The sequence below is a fragment of the Hakea prostrata genome, chromosome 4 (genome assembly GCF_041222555.1).
Source record: "Hakea prostrata isolate BN-2017 chromosome 4, UWA_Hpros_2, whole genome shotgun sequence".
NCBI lineage: Eukaryota > Viridiplantae > Streptophyta > Magnoliopsida > Proteales > Proteaceae > Hakea > Hakea prostrata.
The window spans coordinates 45731500-45749895 of record NC_142603.1 but is presented as its reverse complement, the minus strand read 5'-3'; the positions used below and the strand labels follow the sequence as shown (position 1 = coordinate 45749895).

Below are 18396 nucleotides of genomic sequence, written 5' to 3'. Positions count from 1 at the left end.
GAAGAGCTAAAGCCAGAAGAACCAACCCAAGAGGTTCTACAGATAGAGGGCAGCGCCCTAAGTGATTGCATAGGACAGGCCGAATCAGATAGAAGATCCTTCCCACCCAGTCAAAAGCTTCTTCTAGAAGATGTGCTAGAGAAGATTGATAAAATTGACTTTGGAGTGGAAGAGCACTTAGCCGGGGAGTCTCCTCACACCAACCGAATGCTGACAAAGAGACACCATGGTGACCACCAATGGTAGTTCTACACGACTGCATTGGTAAGGTAGCACTTTTGGCTCAGTACCATGATTGTAGTGTCTTGACACAAGAGTGGCTGTTGTTTATGACAACTCCAGCCACACTAGAATGATTAAATGGTGACCCTAAGGCTAGAATACTGAAGGACCAGAAGGAGAGTCAAGTCCTTGAAGTCCAACACATGTTGATTGACAAAGATGCCCTCACAAAGTATAGAAGCATGACCAGACCAGCAGCACCTGTGAAAGAAAAAGTGGTACCTGCATCACTGAAGACCCCTTATGTTCCTCGCACCATGGAGAAGGTGCTGCCCCCATACATTAGGGCTATACCAGCCCCAATTCCTTGCTAGACGGGGCCCTCCCTTTGGTGTCACACTTCTTCCCGGGAGGAATACTGCAAGAGCTATCCAAGCCCTAGCCATGCTACTCACAGAGGTGGTGACAGAGGACTCTAAAAGCTTCACCAGCCACTTCCGTATGCCCTCCTGGTTGGTTGAAAAGAGGCTCCTAGACTTGAAGACTACTCCCATCGACTCATCATTCTTCTGGAGTTCTGTCTAGGATTTGTACTAGCAGCCCTGTACCTAGTACTTCCTTCCCACTGCAAGATGCGAGGATCAGTCCACACCAAGGATTTTCGAAGCATTGAGCGAGGAGCAGTATAGCAGCACATTCATCAGGAGATGAATGTTTTTAAGGGGAGTATTGAAGTGAACACAAGGACCCCTTGGCCGAATCCTCAAGTGGGGCCCCTAGGATGGCTCCGAGAAGCTATCCTAAGCTGGCTGAACCCCTTTTGGGGGGGGGGGTATTTGGGGCATCTGAGCCCCTATTTTGTTTCTGAAATTATCTTTAGAATTTTCCAAAATTTTTGTTGAGTCCAGTTTTGTTAATTTGAGTTAAGTTTATTTTTGTTTGGATGGTTTTATTTGAGGTTAAAGTTGTCTTTAATGAGTCCCAAGTGAGTAGGAATTAGTTAGTTGAGATTTTCTTTTCTGTTAGAAATTGCTTTATTATTAAGTGTCCAGTCCAAAATGTAATTGGATCCTTCTCGATGAAGGAGTCCAAAGTTAAGTTAGAGTCTTTTATTTTCAGGCTATCACTAGCCTCTTCATGTAATGTTATTTTCAGATTGGGTTGATTAATGAATTGACTGTTTGGCCAAGGAGTGGCAGGGTTCCTTTGAAGGGAATCCTCGGTTGTCTTAAGATTTCCTTTCTTCAAGTGTTGGCATTCAGTTTTGAAAATTCCAGCAAGTGATTTCAAGTCACCAAGCCTTCTACCAGCAGCCATCGTTCAATCCCAGCAGTCACAAGTAAGTTCAGAGCATCCCCCACCCTTCTCCTTCCTTACAGATGCCCTAGAATCCTCCCCTCTTCCACCATAGCTTCCCTGCCCCACCCCTCTTACCTAGATCTAGTAAACCCTCCCCACCCCATTGCAAATACCTGTTTTCCCTTCCCCTTTAGTTTCCTCAAGCCCTAGCTCCACCCACAGTCACCGTGACCCTCCCCTTTTCCCCTCTTCCCAATGGCAGCAAGATCCTAGTTCCACTAGGGAACCCTAATTTCCAGCCTTAGTTGTCAAGGCGTAGCTTAAGTGTCTGGGCAGTACCTCCCTTGTCAAAGCGACCATGGCTTTTTTTGAAGTAAAAGAAGTGGTCACTTTAGGCGCTTTGGATGCTTTGCTCTTGCAGCCACCGCTTTATTGACTTTTATTTTATTTTTGATCTTTTTATAAAAAAGATACCAAATCAGCGGTATAAATTAGAAATACATTTGATTCTAATATAAAGGTCTTTATTTTTTAGATTTCACATCAACTATAGAACCATTATACATGGAATCATATCAATGGTTAATGGTTTACTCAAAAAAAAAAAAAGAATGAACAAAAATGAAAAACAAATCATGAAGTTTCATGGTTTTATTCTTTCGAAAGAAGAAAGAACTGAAACAGAGCTCTCATCGTCAAGCCCTAGCAGTAGAACTCCTCTAATCTCGTTCCTTTCTCTCTGTCTTCTTCCTCACTGAAGAGAACTCTCTGCAATGATCGTCTCTCTCTCCACTTGCCGGCGGAAAGTGGTTTTCCCCCCCCCCTCTTCTCTGCCAAGTTCATGCTTATTTTCTGTTTGTCGGAACTGCACTGGTGACTAAGTTCTTAATTTCTCTAGCTCTCTCCGGTGACATCTTCTCCCAATCGAAACCACATATGAGTTCTCACTTCTTAGGCGATGCCTCTTCTTCTTCTTCTTTTTTTTTTTTTAAAGGTTTTACAATTAACGTTGTTAACTTGCTACAGTTTCCGCCGTTGCAGTACTGCAGCACCATGACCATCTTTTATCTTCTTTATCTCCGGCAACCTTCCCCAGCACAGTAGTCTACGGTGAGTTGACTGAGTTCTCTACTTCCTTAGCTCTCTCTCCGGTGATTAATGTCTCCCAATAGAAACCAAAGGTGAGTTTTAACTTTTCAAGCGATGCTTAATACTTCTTCCTGTGTTCCTTCACTTTCCAACATCTCCCACTTGCAGTCGAAAGTAAGTGAAGTCACCTCCTCTTTCTCCGACTTGTTTTTTTCTGGTTCCCCCCCCCCCCTGAAGCGGTCTTAATCTGGTTGGCGGAAGTTGCAGGTTGCTCCGGCACTGTCTTCTTCTTAGGCAACATTAGTTTTCTCTCTCTCCTTCTTCTTCTTATTCTCTCTAAGTTTGAATTCTTAATCTTAAATAGTTAAGTAGCATATAAGTAGTAGATTGTGTGGTTAGTTCTTCAGGATTTGCCAGTCGTGCTTTGGTGTTAGAACTTAGAACAAAATGGTTTCTATTCAAGTGTAGTATATAGACATTTTGAGCAGTTTTCATTGTGCAGGATCTTAAGTCTATGCCTTTATAGTTTTTCAGGTTTCATATTATAGTATTGTCATTCAATTTTGCATTCAATATGAGGTACACTGCTGTATGGTACATGCTTTTTCCTTTCTCCTTTTGGGTGTGTTATCGATTTTTATTCTGAATCAGGAGGCACTTGCTCATGTTGGCTTGAGTGGGAAAGATGCAGTATTGCAGTGTGCAGATTTGAAGTTTGAGTTTGAAGTTAATGTCTATGTTCATTTTCCAATCTTATATACTGATTGTATGAATGAAATTTTCAGTAAGTTTGCAAAATATTTCGTACTTAAATGCTAGGAATTTTATGTAACTTTTGATATTTGGATCAAGTATAAAAAAATTAACACTACAACGCTTTGACTGCTTAGTCGTCATTTTATTGGGGCATTGTTGCTTTAGTGCCTTGGAAGCCCTGCATTGCCTGGGTCACTTTGATAATTTTGTTTCCAGCCCTTCTCACCCTTCACTCCCATTAGGATTGCAGGAAGTCCTAGAATCAAGCGCTACCTTATTTTCTGCAGTTTTGTCCTATTCCACTATAAAAATTCTGCACTTCATCTTCAACCTTGGGAAGTTGCAGAAAATTTAAAGCAGCTGGAATTTGATTTGTTAAGTTCTATTCATTCAGCCCATACTCTGAAAGATAGATAATACAGAGAATAATTCTACCATTACAGAACCAGTCAAAACCCTAATCTTGCCTTTGAATCCAAATCTCAAACCTGGAATCCAACCTCAATTGAATTCACATCTGGAATTCACATGAACAGTGTCACAGATCTTTATTTTGTATATTGGGAATGCTTCATAAAAGATTTGTGGGACCCAAGATCAGATTTTATGAATATTTTATTTTGGGAGATTTGAGGACCTTGTTTTTGTTTCTATTTTAGTTATTTAGGCATGTGGCTGAAATATTAGCCTAGTGGTTTCTAGTTTTAATTAGTTTCTATTCCTATAAGATTCTATTGTCTTTTTTGGGTAATCCATAAAATTCTATTGTCATTTGTTATTAGGATATTTGTTTCCATTTTTAATGTACTAAGTTTCTATTTTTTGTAAAGCTTTTGCCAAGGTATAAATGGGCCTTACATTGTAATAGAAAATAAGACTTATGGAATAGAAAGAAAAGAAGAATTGAAGCTTTGAATAGTGTGGACTTGCAGCCCCCCCCCCCCCCCTTTTCTCTCCTCTTCTCTTCTTCTTCTTATGCATGTTCTCCTTCTTCCCTTTCTTCAAGCCTGATTTTTCTCAGCTTTCTCTCTACCTATTTGGCCCATCACAGTACTGCTTTTTGGCCAAATCCTTCATAAGTTGGCCTTTCCACCATGCCCCCACCCAACCCCTTGTTCTATCCAACTCACTTGACCCTTCTTTGTTCAGATTCACCCTGCCTTTGTTACCCTGTCCACCCCCTCGCCCCACTCCAGCACTACTCATTGTTTGACTGCTTTGCAGAAAACCCTACGAAGGTGAAAGGGTGTGGGGAATAGGGAATAAATTCTTTTCAGAAAAATGAGTTTTGAGTAAAAATTAAGAGATAGAAGGGTCCTAGGGGTATTTTAGGCTGTCGTTGATTTTCTTAACTCATATGGTGGTTTGTTAAATCTTTTCAATGTCCTAACATGTGATTGTAAAAGCATAATTTGTATTTACCATTTTTGTGTATCTTTCTTCATCTTGTAGGTCTTTTAGTTTTCCCTTTAGATTATGGGTGTGATGGGAAGTTCATTTGATCTCATTCAGTATTCAGTTATATTTCTCCTTTTTCTTTTAGGCTGAAAATTACCATCACCAAATGAAATTAGCAAGCTTTTAGTTTACTGTTAAAACTTTGGTGAGTTATGCATCTATGTTTTCTATGATAGATGCAATGCTAGCTTAAAAGCCAAATTATCCCCTTTATTAGTAGACCAGTTGAATTGATGGTACCTAGTAAGTTTTGAATGCTGGGAAAAAGAGACGCTACATCATTTGTTCCAAAGGACCTGAAGTACAAATTTAGACAGTCTGCATACCTGACACCTATGCCCTTCTTAAATGTGTAGGTCATTTTTAATTTTCTCATTTACACTGCCAAATCTTCTAGGTACTTTCAAATGACAGAAAAAGCTATTAGTCCTTAATTTAGTTTACCAAAAGCAAGGTCATTCTGTTCTCTACAGGGAGCAAATCTTATTGGTGTTGACAGTCTAGGCGTGGATGTGAGAGTTTTCTCTGGCGCAGAAACTCAGACCCTCCGTTTCTCATTCAAATCTCGGGTAAGCATTTTTCAACATTATATTATTGTTACTCTTTGTTATATTTCTATGTACTTGGTTCTTCTAAGGAAACCTTGAAACCTTCTCACTCATTGCAATTCAGCAACATATGCAATATTTTTCATGCACCCATTCCTTTGTATATTATGAAATATGAAAATCCATTAGGATTAAGTAAGTACCTTGAACAGATATGAAGAATATTTCTATGGTAGCAACGAGATTATACCTAAAATAGAGTTATTTCTCAAGTCTTCAGATTGATTGCTTCTCCTGCCTTGGGCACCATGAAATTTTGAGACATCGAAGATTTCAAGTTTGAACTTTGATCCATTCTATAGGTGTTTCATTCTGTGCTACAGGAAAAATGCTTTGCGAATTACTTATGGATTCTGGGTTATTGTTTGCAGGTTGCATCTGGACGTGCTGCCGAGAAAAAGATTCAGCAAATGTTGTTCCCAAGGTTTCAGAGGAAAAAGTTTAAGACTCTTGATGGTGGTCTGAAGAACCCGGATTCTCTATAAACTTGATATTGAAGTCTTGCTTTTAAAAATAAGCCTGTACATCCAATGTCTCAATAAAGTTTGTATGGCATATTCCATCTCTAACAGAGCTTCTCCCTGCTCATGCACTCTGCAAACACCTACAGTTATTTTCTCATGCAGAAGAAGGATGAAGCTGTGGACTAACCCTTGTATCAACAAAAGATGAATTTAAACATAAATCAGAAAATTAGGAAACCCTATATTTGATGAAGTTCAATGATTCACTAACAATCATGAGGTGGTAGGGTACCTTGCATCACTCATATTGCTGGTCAAAAGCCAGCAGAAATAAGCAAAATGGCTCAGAATTAGTAAGTTTCTTCTTCTTCTTTTTTTTCCTTTTCTTCCTTTTTTATTTTTGTTGGTGTTGGGTAGAGAAAATTATTATGATTACATCATCATATTTTGTACTTAACTTTCTGTTGTTGTAAACTATCTATGTATGGTAAGGAGGCATCATATTTCCTTTACATCAAACTTTTCGCCCAAGTTTCAATTGTATCAAACACATTTCCCTTTTTTTTTTTTTTGGATTCACCATAGCAGAAACTGATATTATATATTACATTTCAGAGTATATAGCATGGTTAACTAAGTCTGCAAATATGCAGAAGTAGTGTCAAGGGAGACCATATTAAGCCCTTCAATTACAAGCCCCAGAAGTTGCAGGATGAGATCATAAGGCCAAGGTTTAGTTGGGCTAGGAAGGGCATAAGTTAAACTACTGCAATAAGTTATGATTCTAAGAACAGTAGAACTTTCAAAAAGACCAAAACTATCAGCAGTTACAAGTAATTCAATAGCAGCAGGGTAGTTCAGATTCTTCATTAGATTTTGCTGCTTTCAACAAAAAACATTTCCCTTCGATTACTACAGAAAATGCCCAGCTCCACTGCTTTAATTGTTGAAGAAAGGCACCTGCAATCCACAGGTGTTTATTGGGCAGTTGACATTGTTTAAACGAGAAGAGGTCCAAGATTGTGAGCTGGGAGTAGTAATTAAAGAAGGTCTTCTAAAGTCTCCTGCTTTACCTGCAAGCATGATAACCAATAACCAACTGTTTCAATGACTCCTTTTGGATCTGCAGATTTCTGTTGAAAGATTATGCTGTTCCAGTCTTCCCATATGTAATAACAAGACACAATAAGGATTGAGAAGAACCAGGATTAATGTAACTGAAGATTAGTTCGAATGCTCAATTCCAAAGGATTGGCTGCATGAGAACTGCTGAAAACTACTCCCAAATGCTCCCCCCCCCCTTTCCAAGATATGGTTGGTCCAAGAGCATCTAAAGAAAAGATGTAATTCAGTTTCATCTTCAAGATTGGAAAAAGGAAAGTTTGAATGGAAAGTATCCATTATTTAGCATTCTCCAAAAGAAAACCTTGTATCTTGGTAAGATTTTTAAGTGCCACATGAAACTCCATCAGTCATTAATGTCAAGAGAAGAAGGGGAAGAGGGCAAAACAAGAAATAGATAGGCAGCCTATCTTGGTAATGTTTTAATATACAACAGACTATGTTACTCTTGTAGTCGAGGTTTAAAGTATCCCACAGTACAATGCGATACTAGTCAATTCGTATCTATATTGGATGCAATCGAGACGATATGTCTCTCTTTTTTCCTCAAAGCATACATATTAGACTGTACCAAAATGTATTACTAGTATGGTACAAGATTTGATACTAGATGATACATCTCTTGAAATCACTTGATCCCAACACTACTTTAAACATTGCATATAGCAACCTTGTTATAGTACATTTACTCTTCATTGAATGAAAGCCAGATAACTTTCCCATTTGGGGTCCCACCTCTAAACTATTTTATTAAATTAAATAATAGACCCACATATATTTGAAAAAAATTATAAATTATTGATAATGATATTTTTTCCGAAAAAATATAGGTAAAATTAAAGCAACAATATAAAAAAAATATACAAATGACTTCAACCCTAAAAAGTTAGATGTAAACCAAAATTTTCTTTGGTAGGATATGTAAATAAAAAAAATTTTTAGGTAAGAAATGCAAATCAATGGTAGTTAGTTACCTACTAACTATAGACATTTTATTCACAATACAAAATCAAATAACAAAAATTGCAAAAAAAAATAAAGAAACATAGAATATAAAATCAAATTAAAAAGAATAACAAAAAAAAAAAAAAAAAAAAAAAAAGAAACAATAAATAAATTGAGAAAAAGAAAGAGACCTAATTGTGGAGTAGGTTTTTTTCCTAATTTTCTTAGCCACGCTTATAGAAAGGGAAGAGAATAAATAGGAAAAAAAGAGAGAATAGAGGAGAGAGGAGATAGGAGAATAAATAGGGATTGAAGAGTTAGTTTTTAATTATAAATAACATTTTGATTTTTGAATACCTAATAAGATAGGATTTTTTTTTCAAAAATTTCCTTTAATCCCACGTTTATAGAAACAGAAGAGAACAAATAGAAAGAAAAGATGAGAGAGAAGAGATGGGAGAATAAATAGGGATTGATGAATTAGTTTTTTTTTAGGAATGTCATTTATACCTATCATTTTACCTTTAAAAATTGTTCACAATATTAGGGGGCCAAATAGTGACATTTCACAAGTGGGAAGAGAAAAAATCGGATAAATTAAAGGAATTAAGTGAATATGCATAAAATTTTTTAAAAAGGTTTCCTTTTTTTTTGGCCAGAATAGAACTTCTCACACCCCACTCAGTCGGTACCTGGACTATCCAAATACCCTTGGCTGTGATCCATCGCCAAGATCGAAGTTCACAATTGATATAGATATTGTTTACATAAGTGATTGAAGGTTCCATTTATCTGTATAAGATATTTCTAGGTAATATAAAATATCAATAAAAAATTATTTATTAAGCATAAATTACATATACATTCTCTAAGTTTGTAAACTATTATGTCTATATCTCCTGGAACTATCTTATTACGGTTAACAAAGAAAAAAAACCCATCTTATTACATTTACACCCCTATGTTTCAAAGGTATCACTCGTACTTCCATTTTACAATATTTTTTTTTCCCATTGTAAGCCAATCATAGTGATTGGGGGTCCACATGCCTCGGAGCGAGGGAGGGGCAAGGTGAAAGAACAAAACTCCCTCTCTCTACTGTTGAAGAACAACCATGGCTGATTTTTAATTATATTATAGCAACGTAAATTTTTTTTTCTACTTAGAATTGACAAACTTACACAAGGTAACTTTTGTAATATAATAAATTTTGAAGGAATGTAAATGTAATAATTTGCAAATCTAAAGGGTGTGTATATATGTTGGACAAAGAAAAATTGTAACGTTTCAATACATAATGTACTATGTTTTATTAAGTTTCTTTGGCCTACAAAAATACTTGATAAAGTATTCCACAATACAATGCAATACTAGTTAATATGTATTTATATTGGATACAACCGATATGACACGTCTCTATTTTTTCATTAAAACATATGTACTAGATTGCACCAAAACATATCATTGCTAGTACGGTACAATATTTGATACGAGACAATACATTTATTAAAATCACCCAACTTTAACACCAATACTTTAAACCTTGCATGTAGCAACCTTGTTAAAGTACATTTACTCTTTACTATAGCCACTTCTCTTTAGCTTTTAAGGCTTTATAGCCTCTAGGATAAGTAAACACCTAGATTACGAAGAGAGAAATGTGAAAGCATAACAAAAACAAGAAAACAATTGGACACAATGACAAATCTGGAATTAAAAAAACTTAGGTTTGTATCAAATTTTTTCAAAATTTTTGCCTGACTACCATCTTCCCAGGTTCTCTTTTAGCTCAGTTCACTGAACGCAATACCATATGTTGTTAAATCGGATTGATCTAACCCTGATCAACTAAATTCCAAATTGATTTGACCCCAATCGATCGGCCCTGGCTTAGCTTGGACCAAACCGATTCGACTACTTCCAAAAATGATCCATTTTTATCATTTAAATGTACACTAGCAAATACAAAAATCATCAAAATAAGAAGAGAAAGTGTTTTGAATAAGCATATGAATATTTTTTTCACCAATTCTGTCATTGTTTCCATCTTTTTACACTCACATAAAATCTAACGCAAAACTTGCCGGTGGATCGCGTCCGCCGCGTATGGGTGTGGAAAGATGGGGGTAGGTCAGGTTAGGTGGAGAGATCTAGATCCTTTGAATACAGACTCCCAAAAAAAGAGGGAAAAAAAAAAGTGTTTTGAATAGTTTGGAAATTCAGAGGGTGCACATGTAATTTTCTCTTTTTAATTTTGGTAGATGGTATTTATAAAAATATAGTATGTTAATTACAGTCTTCTGTCTTTTAACTGTTTATACCCTCCACCTAATCATTGCTTATCTGTATAGAGATGTCTTTCACTTTCCCAAAATGAAGGAGGTGAAGAAAATCGTCTTCAATTCCATGCGATGGAGAGTTTCAAATCCTTCAATCATTTGTAGAAGTTAGAGCAAAACCCATCAACCAAATCAAACTGAGAAATGGCAAAGCTACCAATTCAATCCCCTGCTTCAAATCCTCTAAGAAGAACCCTAGTTAGGATCTTAGTGATGACACTACTCTGTTCTCTCTGCTATTTTATGGGTTCCTATAAAAACTCAAATTCAATCTCTCGTTCCCGTTTACAAGTACCTTACTGTCTGCAACTAAACCTTACGGTTCATAAAAGCCCTTCACCCGACTTAGTTTTTGAATCCCAACATAAAATGTCTCTCCCTTTATATTCTGAAACCTCAGTAGATCACAAGTTCTTCGAGTTTTGTCCTAAGAACTTCACCGATTACTGCCCATGTCAGGATGCTGTGAGAGAGAGGCAATTCAATATGGAGAAGATGCTTCACAGAGAGAGACATTGCCCGAGCAAAGATGAGATGATCCGGTGCTTAATTCCCAAACCGGTTGGTTACAGGACGCCGTTCCGGTGGCCCAAGAGCAGAGACTTTGCTTGGTTTAGGAATGTGCCATTCAAGAAAATAAGTATTGATAAGAAAAAGCAGAACTGGGTTCGTTTGGAAGGGAACCTCTTCGTCTTTCCTGGAGGTGGGACTTCTTTTCCAAAGGGGGTAAAGGATTATGTGAAGGAGCTCGTGAAGATTGTGCCATTGAAGTCGGGTACTGTGAGGACAGCTCTTGATGTTGGATGTGGGGTGAGTTTAAAACTTTTGCTATTTCTGGGAAGAAATTTGTAGCTTATTTATATTTGCTTGCTTTGGGAAGAATCTCGTTACCCATTTTTTATGTTTGCTTTGTTTGGTAGTAACTTTGTTGCCTTCATTATATTTGCAATTGCTGTTGATCTGGACTTTGCTGGTACCAAATTTGGCTTTGTTGCATCTTTTAGGATCAGAGAACCAAAAACCTTGGTGAATTGAAGTTTGTGGTTGGAATTATTTTTAAACCTCACTTTCTTTGCTTGAACTTCTAGCTGAGTTTTGAAGAGGGAGTAACAATGAGAGTGTTATCTTTGGAAATCATGTACTTACTAGTTGTCAGAGGTCTTTTACAGTTTGATAGTTTGGTCCTCTTTATTTATTTTCTTTTAAATCAGTTTGGGAGAACTTGGAAAATGTAGTTGTAGTAGGGTAAATGTTCACGACTCTCTCTCTCTCTCACAGAATTTTAAACGTGGATGGGGTTTTCTAAAAATTGGCATTTAATGTCCGAATTTGACATCCTATGATTCAAAATGCTCATACCATGAGTATGGTCCACTTCACAGCTGATTTTGTAGTTTTTGTCATAAATTGAGCACGCAAATTATATAATTTACATGTCTACTGTAAAGGATATAAATAGAATGCAAATGTTCTACATTTGCCAATTTTAAAGCTTATGTAGGTGAGAAGAGAAGAAGAGTTGTACGCTTCAAGAAAACCACTCATTGTTGGAGGGTATCTGTCGCATGAAAGTTTGGGTTATGCTGTAGATTTTTGAACTGTTTGTCCATTTCACCTTTTACTAATATGTTTGAGTTTCAGCCAGATAAATTTCTTCAGGCATCAAAATGGATTTTTCAAAGTGGTTAGAAAATCTACTTTCTTGAATGTTTTTGACTGTTGAAGATAAAAAGGTTAGAGTCCAATATACTGTGGACTGCAGTAGAGAGCATTTCAGTGTTATATTTGGCTATATTCAAGAGGATGCTAAAAAGATCAAGTAGCACTACTCATGTAAAGCCGCAAACAAATATGGACAAGATATTCTCTTAAAATTGTTGTAGCTTCATCGTTATCATCATTGTCATTATAAATTTCTTGTTACTTTTAGGTGATAACTACATAATAAGCTGAAACAATGTCGAACGTGTAAGTGGTAAAACTGTTAATAATAAAATAGCGAGTAGAAAAACAATAGAGCTAATTTAGTGGTAGCTTCAATACATCATGAGTTGGGAGAGAAGTGTCTTAATGTGGAGTGGATGTAGGCAACAGAAGCCTTCGAATGCTCCAGTAAGAAGTTGCTTGATTTAGATTGACAGAGCTAAGAGAGCCCAGCAGTAGGGCTAAATTGAATCTAGGATAAGTGGTGAAGAATGGCATGCACAGATTAGGACTACTCAAGTACGGCTTTGGATAGATCTTATTGAAGAAAGGATTCATGTTGAGAATGGGATGAGTTAAGATGGACAACATGGAGTAAGATGAGCATCTCCCCACCCCCAATTTTCTCTTTTCTTCAAATAAATTATCGCCTTTTTATGCAAAGTAGATGGTTCAACAATAATAAGGCAGTCCATAAGCATCCACACATAACTTTCGAAAGGTAATTACCCAAATGTGGAGACTCACTATTAAGCATTAAGCCCAACTTATAGTAACCCCATCAACAAAAGAATTTACTGATCCCTTCTTTCAGTGGGAGGATTTAGGCATTTCACTTGTTAAAGCCTTATTTGTGATTGGTAGATTTTTTTTATCTGTTTATTTTCATTTCCTTTTTCCTACCACCGAAAGCCTTTTGTTTTTTTTGGGAGGGGGGGGGGGATATTTTGAAGAGATTAAAAGGAAATCTACTTCTCCTTTTCTAGTGGCAGTATTTTATATAATTTCAATTTTCATTTTTTGCTATTAATATGAACTCTTGCAGTTCCTGGACAGTTAGGAGGTACTGACTAGGTGCATGCAGTGGCTAGATTGTCTGATTCATTTTCCATGATGTTCTGTTTATTGTGGCTCACATGTACATCATCTTCTATATATTTTCCCAGATTCAGTTTTGTTTCTTTTTATGAATATCTGAATAATGAAAACATTTGGTAAGTATGGAAGTGTAGTGTTCCAGTTTCCTATTTTTGCATGCTTATTTGGATTTGAGGATTCTATAATGCTAATGAGAGTTAGAATTGTGATTTTTCTTATTTTCTTTTAAGCAAAGTTCCCCTTTTTCCTTAGGTTGCGAGCTTTGGTGCATCTCTAGTAGACTTTAATATATTGACAATGTCTATGGCGCCAAAAGATATACATGAAGGTCAGGTACAGTTTGCACTTGAGAGAGGATTACCAGCAATGCTGGGAGTACTAAGTACCTACAGGCTACCATATCCATCTAGGTCCTTCGATATGGCTCACTGCTCAAGATGCCTAGTACCATGGACTGCTGATGGTACGGATACAGAAATGACATTTTGATTTACAAAAGTCATTAACTTGTATACTAATGCTAACATTGATTTCCTTACTAAATTCCCAGAGGGATTACATTTGGTGGAAATTGATCGTGTTTTACGTCCTGGTGGGTATTGGGTTTTGTCTGGGCCACCGATCAATTGGAAAGTAAACTACAAGGGTTGGCAGAGACGACCTCAGGACCTAGAACAAGAGCAGGCTAATTTGGAGGATCTTGCAAGGAGACTGTGCTGGAGGAAGGTAGGGGAAAGAGGCCCTATTGCTGTATGGAGAAAGCCCACCAATCATGTTCATTGTGTTAAGAAGTCAAAGGCCTGGAAATCTCCACGCTTTTGTGATGACACTGCTGCTGATGCTGGTTGGTAAGATTACCTTGCCATCTTGAGCACCCGATGCCAAAAATGAACAGAACGCTGTATCTTCAGTTTCTTGACTCTACCTTCATGACTTTTTCTCTAGTTCGAGACTGATTTTGTTCATATTGAAACACCCTAACATTACTGGTTCTGCTCCTGGGCAACCACTCCCATGAGCATTTAACCAGTTGGATAATGAACATATATTCCTCTTTTGATTATTACATCCTGTAAGTCTTCTACTCGGTCTTGTTTGATTGAAGCTTTCAACAGGTACAAGAATATGGAGCCATGCATCACCCCTCTTCCGGAGGTTAAAGATATCACAGAGATATCAGGAGGAGACCTAGAGAAATGGCCCAACAGGTTGAATGCTGTTCCACCAAGGATCGGAAGTGGTGAAATTGAGGGAATTACTATTCAGGACTTCTATCAAGATAATAGTTTATGGAATCACAGAGTTTCTTATTATGAAACTCTTCTTAAATTTCTCCCTGCGGGTAAATACAGAAATGTCATCGACATGAATGCTGGCTTAGGGGGTTTTGCTGCTGCAATGTCTAAATATCCTGTCTGGATTATGAACGTAGTTCCTTTTGATGCAAAAAACAGCAGTCTTGGTGTCATCTATGAGAGAGGCCTCATTGGAACATACATGAATTGGTATTCTCTTTATAACATTCTGAACCTTATACTGCTTTTAATGCAGCATTTGTAAATCTTTACTACATTTGTTTACCAAAAAAAAAAAGAATCTGTACTACATTTAACTGAGATTTTCATTGCAGAAGTAACAGCTTGTTAATTGTTCCTTCTTGTCACCAAAGCTTATCCAAAACTTGAGCTAATGCTTGAAGTAATTTTTTATTATCCTGATTGTTAATGCTATCATCAAGGCTGTAATATCAAATATTGCATTGTTTTTAAGATGTACTGTTGTTAGTCAAAGCTGTTTATTCTCTTTCTTGGACATTCTTGTTTCTTGGAAGAAATTTATATTCAGTAAAGGGGGCTGATTACAAGCAAAAAGCAAAATTTTCTTTCATTTATTCAGGAAAGAAATTCCTAGACTAATACATTTGTTTTCCCCTTTTTGTTTCTTCTTATGTTGGAAGTGAAAAGATTGACAAGATAATAATTCTTGCTTACAGGTGCGAGGCTTTCTCAACGTATCCGCGCACCTATGATCTGATACATGCCAATGGGTTACTTAGCATGTACATGGACAAGTAAGTTTTCTAGTTCTCTTGTTTCGATCAATTAATTAATCATGACTGCACAACTGTCAGGTCATCTGCTATTGATTAATACAATGATGAAATTTATGCCTTTAAACAATTTCTTGACTTTTGTTATTGCTTTGACTGCATATTGGGATAAGAGCTGCCCATTGATGATTCTGAGTTAGTTATAACCTTCAAAAAACAAAAGTACCATCTCATAAGTGGATGCGACACTTCTTATTTTCTTGCCAAGTTACAGACTCATGACATAAAGACACTTCCTTTTTTGTCTGAAATACTGTCTTGTTTGCCAGTCAGTCAGTTTGGCTGGTTATAGTCATGCTGAATCAACATAATTCTATGAATGAGATAGTCCAATACCAAACCGTTAAAGAACTTAAGTTTTCAGTGGGTCACAATTTCAGTCTGTTAGGATCATTAGGATCATTATGGTTGATACCTGTTAAAGTTAGTTTTGTTTTTGGGCTTGAACCACAATGAAATCTTACATTCATAACATGTGTTGAGAAAAGATACAGTAAAAACACTTCAATCATCTTCCCCAAGTCAAACAAGTAAACAACTAGAAATAAGGAATTGGTTTGATGTGTTCATGTTGTAATCGGAACAAAGAAGACAATCATAATGGAAAGATAATTAATATTGAAATCAATGGATTTATAAAGCTTGTAGAGAAATCATTGTTTATCATTGCAAGGGCTGGGAAGACAAATAATATTGAAACCATTGATTAACTAATCAGTGAGAAGATAACTAATATTGAAATAACAAGATGAACCTTACTATCACATCATTCATTTAACTGTCTGATGAATTTTGTATAGCTAACAATGAGATCAATGGAAACACTATTACAAATCAATTTCCCTATTCATTGCCTTATTTATTTGTAACAATTCCCCTTGCAGCCGGAAATCTTCTCATTCATATCGAAATTAAATGATAATCAATTCACATATTCACCTCATATTTTATTCGGTTCAGTTTTCAGTCTTGGTATCAGTTAGTTTGGTGCATTCTGGTTTTCATCTGTGGTCCTACCGTACCCCAATCCTGAACCAGTCCAATGAGATTAAGTTTGCTCTGGGTTTTCTATGCCAGGTTTACCGGTTCAGGCAAGTTTTGGCATACCTTTGTTAATTCATTAACCACACACTAATTCGAAGTCTTCAAAGTCCTTTTTCCAACATGTTTGCCTCTTAGTGTGTCTTATTTAATGTGGGAAAACATTTATAACAAGTGATGATTATATAGGACCTTTACATGGAATTCCTAAGAATTTCATATCTTTGTTTTTAAATTTGACAAGCCTTTTGGGACTGAAGAAAACCTCAACCGGTATTATTACCTTTGTGGTATGGAGGTTGTATTTTTGACTCAGAGCTAGAAAGATAGTAACTCTGGTTAGTTGTGAAGTATATGATATAGATATTACATCTGCTGTTTATTGATTTATTTGCATTTAGTAATTAGATCTACTGTCCATTGCAGGTGTGACATTGTTGACATTCTCTTTGAGATGCAACGCATTCTTCGCCCTGAAGGAGCCATTATAATAAGAGATCATATAGACATCATTGTGAAAGCAAAAGACATCACGGATAAGATGAGATGGGTCAGTAGGATCATACACAGCGATTATGGGCCTTTCCATTCAGAAAAGATCCTTCTTGTGGACAACTCAGAACAGGTTGATTATTCAAATGATGTCACCAGCAAACAATAATTCTTATAAACACTCTTGCACAATTATATTACACGCAGTTTTAGTGTGGATGGTCTTCCTTTCCTTTTCTCCATTCTACTTTCTGTTGCCTTTCCATTCAGGGAAGTGGAACAGTTAAGAAAGTAATTGACACCAAGGAAACCAAGTAATGTATGGAGTCTTGCTGGGAGACAGGTCTCACGAATCCCTGTGAATGTTAGTTTGCTATGGCTAACCTGGTCTGAGCTCTGGTTCGTGGCATGGGTTTGGTCCCTGATCTCTGCTTGGATGTTGCATTTTTAATGCCTTTTAGCCTTGGAATTTCAAATTTTTGCTAGGGGTGTCCTAGTTGACTGAGAAAGTGATTCAAAAGGTCTTTACACTACCTGTATGTGATGTTATTGACTCTTTTAGATTGATGTATTGAAGTTGGACAAACCCAGCAACTTGACCAATGCCAAGAAGGTTGCTATCGTGTCTGGGTCTGGGGAAACATAACTGGGTTCATCAAAGTTTGAACAAAATCTGTGCTTCAGGATTGTACCAGAGAGCTTGAGACCTGGATGAAGAATAGAGCCCATTGCAAGGTAGAGGCAGCAACTCTCTGGGGTAAGGGGAATGGGAACTACCAGGCAGCAGTCTTTTTGTTGCTTGTTGTGGGTTTAGGTCCTGAAGGACCAGAAAAGAGTCCCCTGAAGAAAAGAGCAAATTATATTACAGTTCTCCCTCTATGCCTAACACCATTAGTTTTAGACAAAAAAAAAAAAATTCTTACAGGTGAGGAAAAATCGAAGAAAAAAAAAATCCTTTATAGTTAGTTATGGTTGTTCTTCACCCTTCCCTCTTCCTCTCTTTCTCTTTTTTTGGTCTCTCTCACTCTATTCGAAACTCAATAACAGAACTATTTTAATAGTAGGTGCAAGGTTTAAAATATCCCACGATACCATGCGATACTAGCCGATACGTATCCATATTTGACCCAACCGATATGATACATCTCGATACATCTCTCCATTAAATTATACTAAAATATATTAGTTAGAGCAATACAATAATCGATACAAGACGATACGTCTCTTAAAATCACTTGACCTATACGATACTTTAAACCTTGAGTAGGTGTGTGTTCCCCCCCCGCAAGAAAGGTTAGATGCGGGCCGGCTTGTGTGCCGGGCAACCGCCTCCGATGGCAAAGTCAGATGATGAACCGAATGAGGTCTCGTGCAAAAGCTACACAAGATTATGCTCAAAGTGTATTCGTTTCTTACCGGAGGGGTAGATATGTGCATTTATAGTGTGGGTGTTACCTTTTGTGTATTTGGTAAGTTAGCCAGACAAGGGCTGATGTTTCTCCTCGGATCATGCTCCCTTGTCGTTAGTCCCATTCAATCAGCTGTCGAGTTGACCTTCTATAACAAGGATGATTGCTATATCTGTGGCGTACGTTACGCTTTCGGTTATAGAAGATCGGCATCCTTCCCGACTAACCGTAATGTGGAGC

The 18396-nt window shown here is 37.0% G+C and overlaps 2 protein-coding genes across 2 annotated transcripts in view; both read left to right on the top strand.

Annotated features, from left to right (window-relative positions):
• LOC149019117 (Pentatricopeptide repeat (PPR) superfamily protein) overlaps positions 1–7085 on the top strand; it is a 44768-nt gene extending 37683 nt beyond the window's left edge. Inside the window, exons 11-12 of the mRNA XM_089153186.1 lie at positions 5298–5393; positions 5804–7085. Coding sequence (XP_089009312.1) covers positions 5298–5393; positions 5804–5917 — 210 coding nt within the window. The 3' untranslated portion in view covers positions 5918–7085. The remainder of the gene's footprint in view (positions 1–5297; positions 5394–5803) is intronic.
• Positions 7086–10282: 3197 nt separating this feature from the next.
• LOC149019116 (S-adenosyl-L-methionine-dependent methyltransferases superfamily protein) lies at positions 10283–17603 on the top strand. The gene is made up of 6 exons (XM_089153185.1): positions 10283–11112; positions 13357–13567; positions 13655–13952; positions 14220–14609; positions 15098–15175; positions 16682–17603. Exons 1-6 carry the CDS (start codon positions 10447–10449, stop codon positions 16914–16916), a joined length of 1878 nt encoding a protein of 625 aa, XP_089009311.1. The 5' UTR covers positions 10283–10446; the 3' UTR covers positions 16917–17603.
• Positions 17604–18396: the final 793 nt, after the last annotated feature.

What these genes read in the sequence shown, in the direction of transcription:
- LOC149019116 (XM_089153185.1), top strand. Translation starts at nt 10,447, where the DNA reads ATGGCAAAGCTACCAATTCAATCCCCTGCTTCAAATCCTCTAAGAAGA. An exon ending in CTCTTGATGTTGGATGTGGG is followed by an intron (nt 11,113 to 13,356) that starts GTGAGTTTAAAA and finishes CTTTTTCCTTAG; the next exon opens with GTTGCGAGCTTTGGTGCATC. An exon ending in ATTGGAACATACATGAATTG is followed by an intron (nt 14,610 to 15,097) that starts GTATTCTCTTTA and finishes TCTTGCTTACAG; the next exon opens with GTGCGAGGCTTTCTCAACGT.